Raw genomic sequence first — 15,120 nt, forward strand, 5'->3', positions numbered from 1 at the left:
CGCGTTAAGTGAATACCACGTAAATACAAATATTTCTCACTGAGCAGGCGTCAACTTTCGATTTCATCCAATCCGGTATGACATCTCAATTCCACTCTCTCTGGATTGGCTGATTATTACCCACCATAATTATTATTTATTGTTTCAGCTGGCATTACTTCGATTTACATATTGCTAAGTAAATTAACAAGTATTCTGACAGGTTACGTAAACTTGAGAAAATGTTTAAGAGGGGCTAATTTCCTAGTGCGCTCCAAACATACGTAAGTCCGCGACAGGTTGAGATGACAATCAGGGTTTGAGGCGGGGGGACGGCTCGCACACCCGCACGGGGCTGTGCGGGTGTGCGGGGTGTTCCCTCCCCGATTGCCATTTCAACCTGTCGCGTACTATAGTTTGGCTCTAATGTAAAATTAATCAATCAAATTCAATGTGCAGATACGTTCTAGGAACTAATATCTGTGTTGGTGGTGTTTCAGATTTACATTAACATATATTTTGTTTTAAAATTTAAAGTAACACGGGCTAAAGAATTAACAAATATAACCTATATCTATTTATCGTAGTAGCCCCTTTCTTATCTCTATCTCTATATTATATAAAAATGAATCGCTTTTTTGATCGATTCGAATCGATTTTCGTTTTTTTGGGAACTATTGAAGCTTCAGATATAACGATTCTAATAAAAAAAAACGTAAAATATCATAGATCAATCCCTTCTTAATAGACTACAGGTAACAAAACATTAATTTTATTAAAAATTATAATTCAAATCTTAATTCTTGCAGAAGACGTTTTACTGATTTCATGCTTTTGAGTGGAACTTCGGCCACATATTTAATAAAAAAAAAATTGTAGAAAGCGACTTAAAAAAAATACCAATATTATGAACACACTCTCAAAATTATAATCCGCAAATCCATAAATCGCAAATCTCTAGAACAGCGGAACCGATTTCGCTAATTCATTTTTTATAATATTCCTTGAAGTACGAGGATGGTTCTTATGGAGAGAAAAATTAAAAAAAAAAAACCGAAAAAGAATCGACTGTTAGGCGATACGAAGTTCGCCGGGGCAGCTAGTCTTTTAATATATTTATTTTACTATGTTTTTTAATATAAAACTCTTTACACTTTGTCAAACACAATCTCTAAAGTTTACAGTTTCAAGAGCGTGTGACACGCTTGCTCGGCACAGTGACACCACATCAAAGTGGAGATCAAAGATATACCACTTAGCTTGCTGAACTGGAACAAAGTTCTTGCGACAGATATAAAAATACAACAGCTATTTAACAAGTACGAAATAGGCCAAGACATGAAGATTAACGATATACATGAGTTAATCTGTGCATATAAATTTTGAAGTACCTACTTGGTATGTGCAAAATATGTAGATAAAGGTTTTACAGTATCCGGCAGGAAATATTGCATATCAATCTTTAGAAAGAGATTTTGGTTTGTAAAGCGTTGTCTCTGTCACTCACACCTGTGTGACGTTTTGTCGGTCTCAACGACTGAGACAACGCTCTACGAAACCGCTATAGGTCGATGTACAAGATTTTCTGCCGGGTACCTAGGTACTGTATTTTAGTTTTTCATTATTAATTTAAAAACGACGCTTACGTCCACCACCACTGACGCCTATGCACTTTTAATTCATCAGACAAAAAGACTTCTCAGTCTGAGAGGAGACATGTAGTCAGTAGTGGGCCGGCGATGGGTTGGGACTATACACCTGTAGTACGCGACAGGTCGAGATGGCAATCGAAGTGGGGACGTCCCGCAAAACCGCACAGTCCCCGCGCTAACCCGGTGCGAGAAAGCGCGGGTGACATGTGATTGTGCGGGACATCCCCCCGCCTCATACCCCGATTGCCATCTTAACCTGTCGCGTACTTATACCGTTGTTAGACGCCACGCTGACAGTTGTCTAATTTATGTGTGGTGGTTAGTTATAAAAAGGGGGATTTCGAAAACGCCTGTCAATTATTACAATGTTACGAAGGAATTATGTCCGACAGCCACGAGTATGTTTCGTCAGTGTCTATCACAGTGATTTATGAGTGCGGTAGACGCTTTCCTAACGTACAGACTACAGAGTACTGACAAAATGTATTCAATGGGGAAGTAAGAACAAAGAAGCATTTCGACATGTTAATTGTTGATGGTACGTAGCGTAGGTGGAGAATAGGTGATGGGCAGTGGGCACTGTGGACTTATGCTTTGTACTATGAGTTTAATATAAATAAGTTGATAGAAAATTAGGCAAGTTTTTAAAGTTTAAGCAACATATTAAACTTATGTAATTAAAGCGCGCCATAACGATAAAAGCGCATGTCGCTTGCACGGATGTATTATAAAATGTAAATTCAACTTTTTTGAACAACATGTTATAGTCAATACGCGTGCCTAAATTTATTTCTTGATTTTAATATCAAAGAGACTACCAATCCGATAAGAGAAAATAAGTTGATCTGTAAAAAATCCTTTATAAATATTCTTAAATTTTTCCTTATTTTTGCATATACACCACTCGGTAACATGGGTAGTAAACTAGTAATGGCAACTTCTCGTATTGTTGATAGAATTCATAACAAGAGCTAAGATAGCATGTTTAGCTTTTTTTAGCTCTTGCACTTCTGCTGCTATGCGAATCAACTCTTGGAGTACCTACCTATGCTACTTTCTATTATCAACTGATAGACGTCCACAGCTGGACAGTGGATATAGGTCTCTCCATCGTACATCGTCCGCTGAATTACTCTGAGCTTTCTTATGATGCTGATAGTTAGCGACCGTGTTTTGGATTTTTAGGAATACTAAAATAAATATAAAAAATAAAATGCATCGAAGTGTTAAGCGTGCCAACATGAAACGTGACACAAAGACACTAGTAAGTTAATAAGCCGCGATAATCCTTATTAAGTGACGACAATCTACAAGTTCGATCCTTTTACCAATAACTTCCAGGATCCAATTATGACGCCAGTATCAGATATCGATGTATTTTAAATTTTTACACGAATAAGGAAGAGAGTTAAACAAGTATTATTTTGGAGCCTTGAGATAATTATTGTATTGGTTTTGCGATATCGATAATTGCAGTGTAATATGGCGGATGTATCAGGTTTTACATGCAATTTAAGGGCCAATAGACTCAAGAAAGTTAATTATTATTAGGTATGACAGGTAATAGAGCCAAACACCTAGTTATTTACGTCTTTTTTATTCTGTGCAGTTGATTACTAGAGAATCGATATTTTTACCAATAAGTACCATCACAATTTCTACCTGTGGCTATGATTCTCTATGACTATTGTTTTTCTAAACATAAGTTTAGTACTGAGAACTTATAACAATAGGTTTTCCTTATAATGGCTATTGAACCTTTTATCTCTATGACCTGAGTTTTTATTCGATGATAAGTTCACTTCGATGAAGTCTAAGCTGAAAGTAAGAACGTCCAAGCTAAATTGTCGAGAGTATCAGTTCTATGGTAGTTTATTACACAATATTAGTTCATAAGCATCATAGTACCGGTACGGTAAATTACCTCAAAAGTTTGCGGGGATGGCGATTGACGGGTTCCACCATCGCTCCTTGAGACAAAATCATATACAGTAGGCGGCAGAAAATAATGTATATCAGCCTTTAGAATGACATTTCTGATTTGTAGAGTGTTGTCTCTCATACAAAGAATTTCTAAGTACTACTTCGTAGTGTATTCCTATGTCGATGCTCTCATACCTATGTGACGTTTTGCCGGTCTCAACGACAGATACAATGCTCTACAAAACCACTATCTCTTTCTAAAGGTCGATGCACATTATTTTCTGCCACGTACTGTAACTACTCAACATTATAATTTTACCACAAAATTAGGCGAGGTTTTAACTGACATTAAACACAGGCGTTATATGAGATAAACAAGTTTAAGTTTTTGTGGTAGAACATTACCTATTCTTGTACTGACCCCGCCAGGAGTCGAACGCGAAGCGTGTTGAGTGTACAATGTACATCATTGCACCAAATAATTTTACTAATCATAAAATCCTCGCATCACTCCCACAGTTTCGGTCGCTTGGCCGACGCGCCTCGTATTTACGATGCAGCTAATATTATTTATGTGTCAACTTGATCTATTTTCGAAATCGGCACACTGTATGCGCTCCCGCATCTAAGCGTGATTCATTGTCGGGAAATGGATGCATTTCTATATCTGAAATCCGAATGTATCGCTAAGAAACAGACGGTATCAATAAATACTGCCCGCAATCCGCATACACTATTAACTAGTGTATGCTCATGCGGATGGGTTAAAATGATGAACTAAAGACTAGTTCAAACCGGCCAAGTGCAGATTCACAGACTTTACACACCTTTGAGAACATTATGCAGAACTTTCAGGCATGACAGGTTTCCTTACTATGTTTTCATTCACTGTTAAAGCAAGTGATATTTACAATTATTAAAGGTGCATAAATCCGAAAAGTTAGAGGTACCCGATATACTGGAAGCCCGGGATCGAATTCCAATAGACTATCACCGATATCAACTAGACTATCAACTAAGAGGCTACTACCATAGAGTACATTCTCTACGCACATAGAATATACTAAGTTAGCTGTGGGTGTTTTGACTTTTGATTTGTTTTCTCTAGGTTTTATTTCCTTCTATCTACCTATCCGGGCCTCAGGGCCTAGCAAAATGTGTTTCTGTTCATGTTATTTAAGCATTAATATTTATGTGACTAAGGTCAGGTGTGTAGTTCATTCCGCAGGGTCTCATTTATTTTGGATAAGAATATGATATCGACGTATATTTTTCTATGGACAACGATTATTATGTCACTAAGAAACGTTCTATAATCTATAGGTCCCGCAAATTGCTATTGCGCTGGTACCATGTCTCATTAACATCGAAATGACGCCATTTTGACGTTATTTGACTATATTTAAGTAAAATTATACCATCAGCTCGAAACTGCAGTCTAGTGCTGACGTCGCTAAAATGGTATCCACGCGCTTTAGCAATTTGCGGGACTTACAGCATAATTCACTCTGTGTGTAGGCTGTTCTAATGATATAAGGGTCCAGGCTCCCCAGGGTGTATGCAGAATTTATCGCTAATGACAGAAATGCACTGGGTCGTTCTATAATCTATACTCTATAGGTAGCATACACAGATTAGAGAATTATTCTTTTATCTATAGTAGCATAGTTCCCTCTGTGTGTAGGCTGTTCTAATGATATATGGATGTCAGTAAATAAGGGTCCAGGCTCCACAGGCTGTATGCAGAATTTATCGCTAATAATGACAGAAATGCACTGGGTCGTTGTATAATCTATAGGTAGCATACACAGATTAGAGAATTCTTTTATCTATGGTAGCATAGTTCACTCTGTGTGTAGGCTGTTTTAATGATATATGGATGTCAGTAAATAAGGGTCCAGGCTCCCCAGGGTGTATGCAGAATTCATCGCTTATGACAGAAATGCACTGGGTGTTGCGTCAAGCGCGATCTTTTGTTTTACTGCATCGTGCCTTGAGGCGCTAAGGGCTTTCCTCGTTAACTGCTAAGTCTACCCGTTTACACAACTTGTAGGACTGTAGGTAAAGGGTGCAATGTGAGAGGACTTATTAAAACAAGGAGTGCTAGGGATCCCTACCGTCTGGAATAGCTAAAGGGTTGGGAGAGGCGAGTTAAGAGAGGCATGCCTATTAGATAAATTAATTATTTATGTAAGCAATACTCTATGTGTGTTGCTTTTATTTCTTTCAATGTATATTTGTAGTGGTTATTTATACTTATACGTATAGCTCGTAGCTCTTAGAGTGTGCCATAAACATCTTGAAACAGTTTAGGTACTTATATATTTTCAATTGCGCAGTATAAGAAATACTATAGGTTTCATCGTACTGTTATTTGCCATATTTGTATTGTAATGCCAAACACCTCGAACACCTCGTCGTACAAGGTCGAGTGGAGGGCACACGTCCACGTGGGCGTTCCCCAACTAAGTGGACAGATTTAATCCGCTCTGCAACTAACACACCTGTCTCCGTGTGTGCACATAATGCCACCAATTGAAGTCGCTGAAGGGAGATCGCACGAGCAGCAGTGAAGAATTCATAGCCACGACCACTCTGTCAAGAGTGAACGATTGAGAAGAAGAATGCCAAACTTGTATCTACTTTATGAGTTGTCCGACTTATTTGTCACGTTATCAATATATATATAAAAGGAAAAGGTGACTGACTGACTGACTGACTGACTGACGGACTGACTGAATGACTGACTGACTGACTGATCTATCAACGCACAGCACAAACTACTGGACGGATCGGGCTGAAATTTGGCATGCAGATAGCTGTTATGACGTAGGCATCCGCTAAGAAAGAATTTTTGAAAATTTAACTCCTAAGGGGGTGAAATAGGGTTTTGAAATTTTGTAGTTTACGCGGACGAAGTCGCGAGCATAAGCTAGTTCGTAAATATTTTTAGGTTTGCTTTAACAATGAAAGCAATAGGAAAATAGAAATTTTTGATGCTAATCATCGCAGAGTCTAATGGTTCAAGTTTTATAGGTAGATATATGAAATTTGCTGAGTAGGTAGTACGCGACAGGTGGAGATGGCAACCAGGGTGGGGACTAGTGGCGTGCAGGTCATAGAGGCATAAATGTACTGCTTACCCCAGTTGTATGTTTTTCATTATGATCTGCCAGTAAACAGGTTCCTACCTAACTAATGCGTACCCTGGTTTCAAATCTTGTGCACGGCACTGGTGGGGAGGTCTCCCCGTCTCATACCCCGATTGGTCGCGTACTATACCTACTCAACAACAGGCATAATATATCTACTGCAGTGTGATGGGCTCTAGCTTCAAAATAACTTTCTTACCAACATTGCTTTTCCATAGATCGTCTTTGACTAGAAGGAATATTGTTTTACCTGTAACAAATAACAAGAGATTAGAGATTATGTAGGTTAACGAACATTACATTAGTAGACAAGTAGCGAGTAGATACAGTCAAGGACCAAAACTCGTTATAGGTCATAAGTGCGACTGTTTTTTGATGCACTAGTTGTGTGGACTTGCTACTCGAACTCTGAGACCGACCGTTCACTTTACGTACTACTGAAAAACAAATATAACGATAGATACATATAGATAGTACCTACTCATTAACGAAACCACGATTGCCTTGGTAGTTATAGGACCATGGTCGCCGGCAGTGGCGTGCACAGGGTTTGAAGCCAGGGTAGGCACTAGTTAAGTAAGAGCCTGTTTACTGGCAGGTCATTATGAAAAATATGCATTGAGCTATTCAACTGGGGTAAGCAGTGCATTTATGCCTCTATGACCTGCACGCCACTGGTCGCCGGTCTACGTAGATGTACCTTGCAATAATAACAATATAATAACATTCATCATCATCATCATGTTCAACACAACCGGCTCACTACAGAGCACGGGTCACCTCCCAGAGTGAGAAGAGTTTTGGCCATAGTCTACCACGCTAGCCATGTGCGGATTGGTAGATTTCACACACCTTTGAGTGGTCTCAATGGTGTGTGAAGAACCAAGAGATTATGGAAAACCTCCAAAAGATTATGGAGAAATCTCAGGCATGCAGGTTTCCTCACGATGTTTTCCTTCACCGTTAAAGCAAGTGATATTTAATTAATTAAAACGCACATAACTCCGAAAAGTTAGAGGTGCGTGCTCGGGATCGAACCCTCGACCTCCGATTAGAAGGCGGACGTCCTAACCACTAGGCTATCACAGCTTCATAGTCATAACATTCATAGTCGTAAGAAATACTCGAAGTACAAGAATACTCGTAAATATACCTATTAGAACACCGTGATTTTTAGTAGGTACAAACTATTATATTTTCCATTAATTTTGCTTTTGTTTGATGGCTTTCAGGTAATTTATTCCTACACTCACTTGTTTCGATGTTCGTGACAAAAAGTCATCAAGAGAAAAAGCCTCCACAGTACTGAATTGCCCTCATTAGTGGCGGGCGCTTTTGCTGCGTTAATAACAGCCATAGTATGCCGTAATGACTTCAAAAAGCATGGCAGGTCGATAGAAATGGCAGTATAATATAAATCGTTGCACAAGGGAGTAACATAACTGACTTCAAAAATCAGTACCTTATTGTAAATGCGAAAGTGTGTTTGTATGTTGTTTTGTCCTTCAGTCAAATCGCAACGGAGCAACAAATCGACGTATTTTTTGCAGGGGTATAGTTCAAGACCTGGAGATTGACATTTCATCCCGGAAAATCAAAGTTCTCCCACGGGATTTAAAAAACCTAATACCACGCGTAAGAAGTCGCGAGCATCAGCAAGTAGGTATACTATATATTTTTCTGCTTTAGAAGACTCCTCTCCTCAGATTCCATAGGGAGTGAGTCACACGCTCACGCCTTGGGAAACTGCATTAAAAATTACATAATCCAAGCACATTACCACCTCTTTAGTCTACTTAGTTGTACTGTTAACAAGTATTGCAATAAAGCGTGCATTACCGCAGTACACGGGAACCCGCTTAGCTTAACACGCTCTAAAGCGACTTTTGATGTTTGCGAGACCTTTAAACCCCGTACATTTAGGACTATGTTTAATTGGAGGCAATATATCCTGGTAACTAGGTCAGGTCTTATGTCTTCAATGTTTTTGCGTCCTGTAATCGCGATTGCGTCTATCTCGGTGATAGTTAGTAAAGTGAAAATAAATGTATTAAATAGTAGTGTGAAATAAATAGTATTTTGAATATTGGCCAACATAAAGTCAGCCTTTAATTATTCTGAGTGATTGAATCATTAGAAGATTTAATTGGGTGAATTTTTTGAATTCACCAATTTACATAAGTGCTCACCAAGGCTCATTAATTCAAACTCGAGACGAAGTCTTGTGTTAAAAAATTACTATTGTATTCCATAGCCTATAAAATAAAAATTCCCATTTCCCATTTGACTAAAAAATTATACATTGCCTTATCTACAAGTCAAACTATCACACGAAGCAAGCATTATAATTCTGCAAAGGCATCAGGTCATTCTAACTTTTATTTATTGTGTGATTGTTTAACTTGTAGAAGAGATTTTTTCACTTCATTTTGCAATGTGCCTTTAAAGTTTGTTTATAAAGGCAAATTATCGTACGAGGATTGCAATAACTTCCTTGTATCCATTATAGTCCTTGAGAAAATTGTGAATAAGCAGGATGTCTTATTTTAGCGTTAAATGATCTATGTCACCAAGTCGTTACTCACAATTAGCTGTGCCAACTATTACTTAATCTCTGCATCTCGAATTGATTTCAGGAAGCGTTCCCACACGGCAATCAGCAAATTCCGTTGAGTTGTCGTTTGATATCTCTATTTGCTGATACTAGGAACATTAAGAGATGTTTGGCTCACCTACGTTGAACAATTTACAGTACGCGGCAGAAAATATTATACACCGACCTTTAGAATGAGATTTCGGCTTTGTTGAGCGTCGTCTCGACACTACCTACGACCTATGTGACGTTTTGTCGGTCTCAACGACAGAGACGACGCTCTACAAAGCCGAAATCTCATTCTAAAGGTCGATGTATATTATTTTCTAAGTAATTTAAGTAATGTATATCGGCTTTAAGAAAGAGATAGCAGTTTTGTAGAGCATTGTCTCTGACACTCATAACTATGTGACATTTTGTCGGTCTCAACGACAGAAACAATGCTCTACAAAACTGCTATCTCTTTCTTAAGGCCGATATACATTATTTTCTGCCACGTAATGTAAGTATATCTAACCAATTTTTTATGATACCTGTTTCGTTAAAAAAATCACAACTTGTATAAGGTATGTATGATATCAATTTAGGTAAACTATTTGGTGACCCCTTTGATCTGGAGGCTTCCAGATCTTCAAAGCTGCCATTGAAGCCTTCCATTCACGACGCTCTTGATCTCTTGAAAAGCCATTCTTTTCTTTTTCTTAACACATGTTTTATGAAGCAAGCATGTGTTTCTTTTCAATTTGTTGGAACTTGGAACGCAAATTCGCAACTGTTCATACAATACCAATATCAATGCCTGGAAGTAAATGCATGTAAAATCGTCTTCTCGTCGATAAAAGTACTTAATCATCGCAATATCTATTTAATTTTTCTATTGGTACTTCACAAAACCTGTTCGGAACATTTTATCATTTTGTTGACAAGTTGACACTCATCGTTTGATTAAGTATAGTTTGCATAATTTCCGGTTTGTTTCGCTTACCTAATATATTTAAGTGCTAAAACCAATTTATCTGCGATTATATTCTAATATCATTTCTTAGTTTACTATTAATCATCGTGTTTATTCGGCGGTGGCGTATTATGTAATTGTCGATTGCGATATTTAGCATAATATTATACTCTACTGGTATTATAATCTTATTTGATCAAGTGCCGGTATTTTAGGTTAATGTAATAAGTTTCTTTTTGGTATCTACGCAGCTAAGTCAATTTTGCGAATTGATGATATAAAACTAAAATTCTTCTAATGAACTTACCTAAATTGATTAAATTTTCTAAATCATGCCAATCTGCTAGATTTTACCAGCAGAATCAACTTTTTAAATCAGTGATTTTGAAAAATCAATGACAAAACTGGAAGATTTAAATCTTAATTTAAAAAAATATTTAAGTACCTTGACAGACACTCTTCTTACTTACTATGATTTAGTTCCTTATTTTATTTATATCTTTATTTAAAAAGGAAGGTACTCCGCTGGAATACAAAAATTGTTGAGATATTATAAGAAAAACATGACTCGGGTCTTTTTGTTAAGTATACGTGATGGAGTAATAAAGAAATTTTCGATCGGAACATTCACATGGCTTTACTTAATTACATTAACTGACCGCAGACCGTATCTGTGGTTAGACAATTGTGCAGAAAGATGTCTCGTCTCGTCTAGTTAGCAGTTTAATGAACTAATATTCCTATATTAATGTGTAGCCCCTAGCTCCGTGGAATGCGGAATGGCTGCCGGCAATTGACATTATCCACTTAGGAGCTTCTCTTGATCCATATATTACAGAATGGAACAAGTTATGAGCGAAAGTCTTTTCCAAAAGAGATTACGTCCACAATATTTTCTGTTTACTGTTCAGGTACGGACCCACTTGAAAAACGTTTCCTATTGATTATTTTACAGGTTCTAAGATTTTTTTTAAAAGTTGCTTGATTAGGTACCTTACTCTACTAATAACTAATAGGTAAAACCTGAAAATCAAGTGATGATAATAGTAACCAAAGTTTTCAGAAATTGAGGAAATTGAAAACTACTAGTTCAAGTTGTTCAAATGGACGGCAACATCAAGCGAATCGCAGGGAGCAGCTGGATTAAACAGCGCAACACCGTGGCGTATGGAACTGGAGGTCCCTAAAAAGACCTATGTCCCGCGGCAGACGTTTATCGGTTGACGACGAAGTTTAAATTAAATTATATCTCTTAAAATATTATCTATATTCTGCTTCGGTTGTGCAACTACAATAGAATCTACACTTTGTAACTGACATTCAAAAATATCAAGTTCTTTAACACTTGCGCCATTAGCAAACCACTAGTGTGGCATATTATGTGTGTATGAATGTCGCAAGTGGCCACATCAAATAAACCAGCGTTTGTGTGTTAATACGAAAGCCGAGAGATGTTGGATCTAGCGTAACTAATGAACATTAGCCTGTATACGGCTTTCATTTATCCGCTTATTGAATGCAAAACGTTTTAGAGGATTACGCGCATCCACATTAGAGGTGTCAAATACAGGTTCATGTGTGTATCACAATATTATCACGTGTTACAGACACATATTTAATAATTATTAACGTTACATTATTTTGTTACAAAAAAAAAAATTGCTTGAACCGTGAGGCGCAAGCAGAAAAATGGGTGCAATCGATTTTCGACCTTATTGACATACGTCAGAAAACAGCATTTTAGCAATCTATGAATTATACTGAGCAAGAATATGACAAAAAACAACTTTCTCATAACCGTCAATAAGGTCGAGATTTGCTTGCACCGATTTCACCATGAGGCGCAAGCAGATAAATGGGTGCAAGCGATTTCCGACCTTATTGACATAGGGAACAACATTTTAACAATCTATGAATGATACCTACTGAACAAGAATATGACAAAAAACAACTTTCTCATAACCGTCAATAAGGTCGAGAACTAGGGTATAGCTTGTATTTAACTCGATTGATTTAAATTTTAAATTTTACTCTTAATAGGTACCCAATGCATACCTTCGCGACAGGTCGAAATGGCAATCGGGGAGGGAATGCCCCGCACACCCGCACGGCCCCTGTGCTAACCCAGTGCGGGCGAGCGAGGGTGACGTGCGGGTGTGCGGGGTGTCACCCCCGCCTCATACCCCAATTGCCATCTCAACCTGTCGCGGAATACAGTACCTAGTACCTACCTATGTATGTAAAAATAAAAACAAATAGAACGATAAAGCAATGTCAAGTAGATACCTACAATACGTATACAATAGGTAGGTAAGTTTACCTAGTTACCTATAAAAAAATCTTTTTAGTAGGTAACTACTATATTTATTATCATACATTTCTACATATTTATTATCATACGAATTATAAAATGATGATGATGATTTCTAAAAAGAACAATACCACTTCACGTACCTAACCTATTACCTATAATACTTAAATGTATGATAATACCTACACTTTGAAAAACATTTTCTCATACGATTTATAAAATGACGCAAGTATTTCCAAAAAGAACAAATCTACTATAATAGGTATTATTAACACGCGACACAAATCTATCACAACACAAAAATGTACCTAATCTACATTATTTTGCCTAATCTACATTACAATTATTCGCATTAAATATTTATCGACACTCAAGTTCACAAATAAATAAAACTGCATTCAAAATTTATTACGAAACAAACAAAATGATAAAAATACTAGCCGCATACTCGTATCATCACAGTCAACATGTAACAGGCCAGTACGAAAATTCGATGTAATAATTATTCACCGTCGAATCGCGACGATATTTGTATTCAGCTGTACCTACCTAATATATTTTATTCTAATATCGTCGCTCGGTCGCGCCGCGCGCGGCGTATCAACTGAGTTATTTTTTAGGAAGGATTTTCTCAAATTTTCACTACTTATTATAATATTGTATTCAATTTTGTTTTAATCTAAAAACGAATATCTTGAATACATTTATATATTTAATAAATTTATTAGGTACATTATTTTTTGACACCTCTAATCCACATCAAAATATTTGTTGAAATGCGAAATGAAATAATGAAGCAATATTATGACGTAAAGAGCTATGCTAGGAGTTTCTCTACGTGATCAAATTAAAAATGAGGAGATTCGTAGGAGAACTAGAGTAACTGACATAGGTCAACGGGAGCTCAACGGGTTGCGAAGCTGAAGTGGCAATGGGCAGGGCACATAGTTCGTAAAACCGATAGAGGTTGGGGTCCCAAGGTGCTGGAATGGTGACCTCGCACTGGTAGACGCAGTGCTGGAAGACTCCCCACTAGGTGGATGGACGATATCAGACGAAACGCAGGGAGCCGCTGGATTCAGGCGGCGCAAGATCGTGGCGTGTGGAAGTCCTACAAGAGACCTATATCCAGCAGTGGACGTCTATCGGTTGATGATGATGATGATTATGACGTAGTAGAAACGGTGATAGCCTAGTGGTTAAGACGTCAGCCTCCTATTCGAAGGATCCGAGTTTCGATCACACACCTCTACCCTGTCGGAGTTATGTGCGTTTTAAGCAATTAAATATCACTTGCTTTAACGGTGACGGAAAACATCCGAAGAAAATTCTGGAGAACTCTCAAGCATGCAGGTTGCATGCTTCAGAGTTCTCCATAATTTTCTTGGAGGTGTGTGAAGTCTGCCAATTTGCAGTTGATCAAGTGGTGACAGTCCACCACTTGGCCAAGTGCGGATTGGTCAAACCCTTCGCATCCCGAAAGGAGAGCCGTGCTCAGTAATTCTGAAGATAGATAGATGGATAAGGAAGCAGTGATGATTCAATACAAATCCTACGTAGTTAACAGTAGCTCGTAATATAGTAACGGTCGTTTTTAACGCTCCTCCAGACACCGGCAACAGAGAATTTCGCATAAATCAGCTAATAATAGTAAAACCGTACAGACATATAATTATTAACGTTGCGATTACGAGCGAACTGAAAGTTTGACCAAAATAAAATAGTCTAGGCGGATCATTAAATAGGGTAATTATTGACTCAATGTAACAATTTATTTGAATTTTATAGAGCTATCCAGACTATACGTAAATAACCGAACAAATATAAATCAGTACCCTTATTATAAATGCGAAAGTGTGTTAGTTTGTTGGTTTATAGGTTTGTCCTTCAATCACGTCGCAACGGTGCAACGGATTGACGTGATTTTTTGCATGGGTATAGATAGAGACGGAGAGACATAGGCTACTTTTTATCCCGGAAAATCAAAGAGTTCCTACGGGATTTTTAAAAACCTAATTCCACGCGGATGAAGTCTCGGGCCTCCAACGCAATGTTAGTTACGAAGTTTCGTAGCACATTTAAGTTTATTGAAAAATAACTCTTATTCAATTTTTCATTTCACTGATGAATGGAATTTTCTGGAAGCTCACGATTGTTTTTAACAAGCACAAGGATTGTTGCCTAAAAATGACAACATTTCTGGGTAAAAGTTTCTGAATTAAATTTATTTATATATTAATTATCAAGAGGAAAGATTCGTTAGTTTGTTTGTAATCGATAAACCGAAACTACTGTACCGATTTTCATAATTCTTTCACCACTAGAGTAATTTAACCAGAAGCTACAGAGGTTATAAATAACATATCTATGTACTGCTAACGACTTCGGGGCCATAAGCTAGTTAAAAATAAAGTTGGGACTATAATGTAGAAACTCAGAAATATTTTCTGACTATGTAGAAACTCTTAGGAATAAGCTGTGATAGCCTAGTGGTTAGGACGTCCGTCTTCTAATCGGAGGTCGGGGGTTCGATCCTGGGCACGCACCTCTAACTT

At 37.6% G+C, this 15,120-nt stretch overlaps 1 protein-coding gene across 13 annotated transcripts in view; it reads right to left on the bottom strand.

Annotated features, from left to right (window-relative positions):
- The window catches only part of LOC117996232 (rho GTPase-activating protein 23-like), a 456,689-nt gene that overhangs the window by 145,426 nt on the left and 296,143 nt on the right, over positions 1-15,120 (bottom strand). The window contains exon 1 of one of the 13 annotated variants that reach the window (XM_069509389.1): positions 6,906-6,946. The exons of the other annotated variants lie outside the window; for them this stretch is intronic. Coding sequence (XP_069365490.1) covers positions 6,906-6,911 — 6 coding nt within the window. The 5' untranslated portion in view covers positions 6,912-6,946. Of the gene's footprint in view, positions 1-6,905; positions 6,947-15,120 lie in introns of those variants that run through there. 13 annotated transcript variants of the gene reach the window in all.

Source organism: Maniola hyperantus, chromosome 3, assembly GCF_902806685.2.
Source record: "Maniola hyperantus chromosome 3, iAphHyp1.2, whole genome shotgun sequence".
In the NCBI taxonomy this organism is placed as follows: domain Eukaryota; kingdom Metazoa; phylum Arthropoda; class Insecta; order Lepidoptera; family Nymphalidae; genus Maniola; species Maniola hyperantus.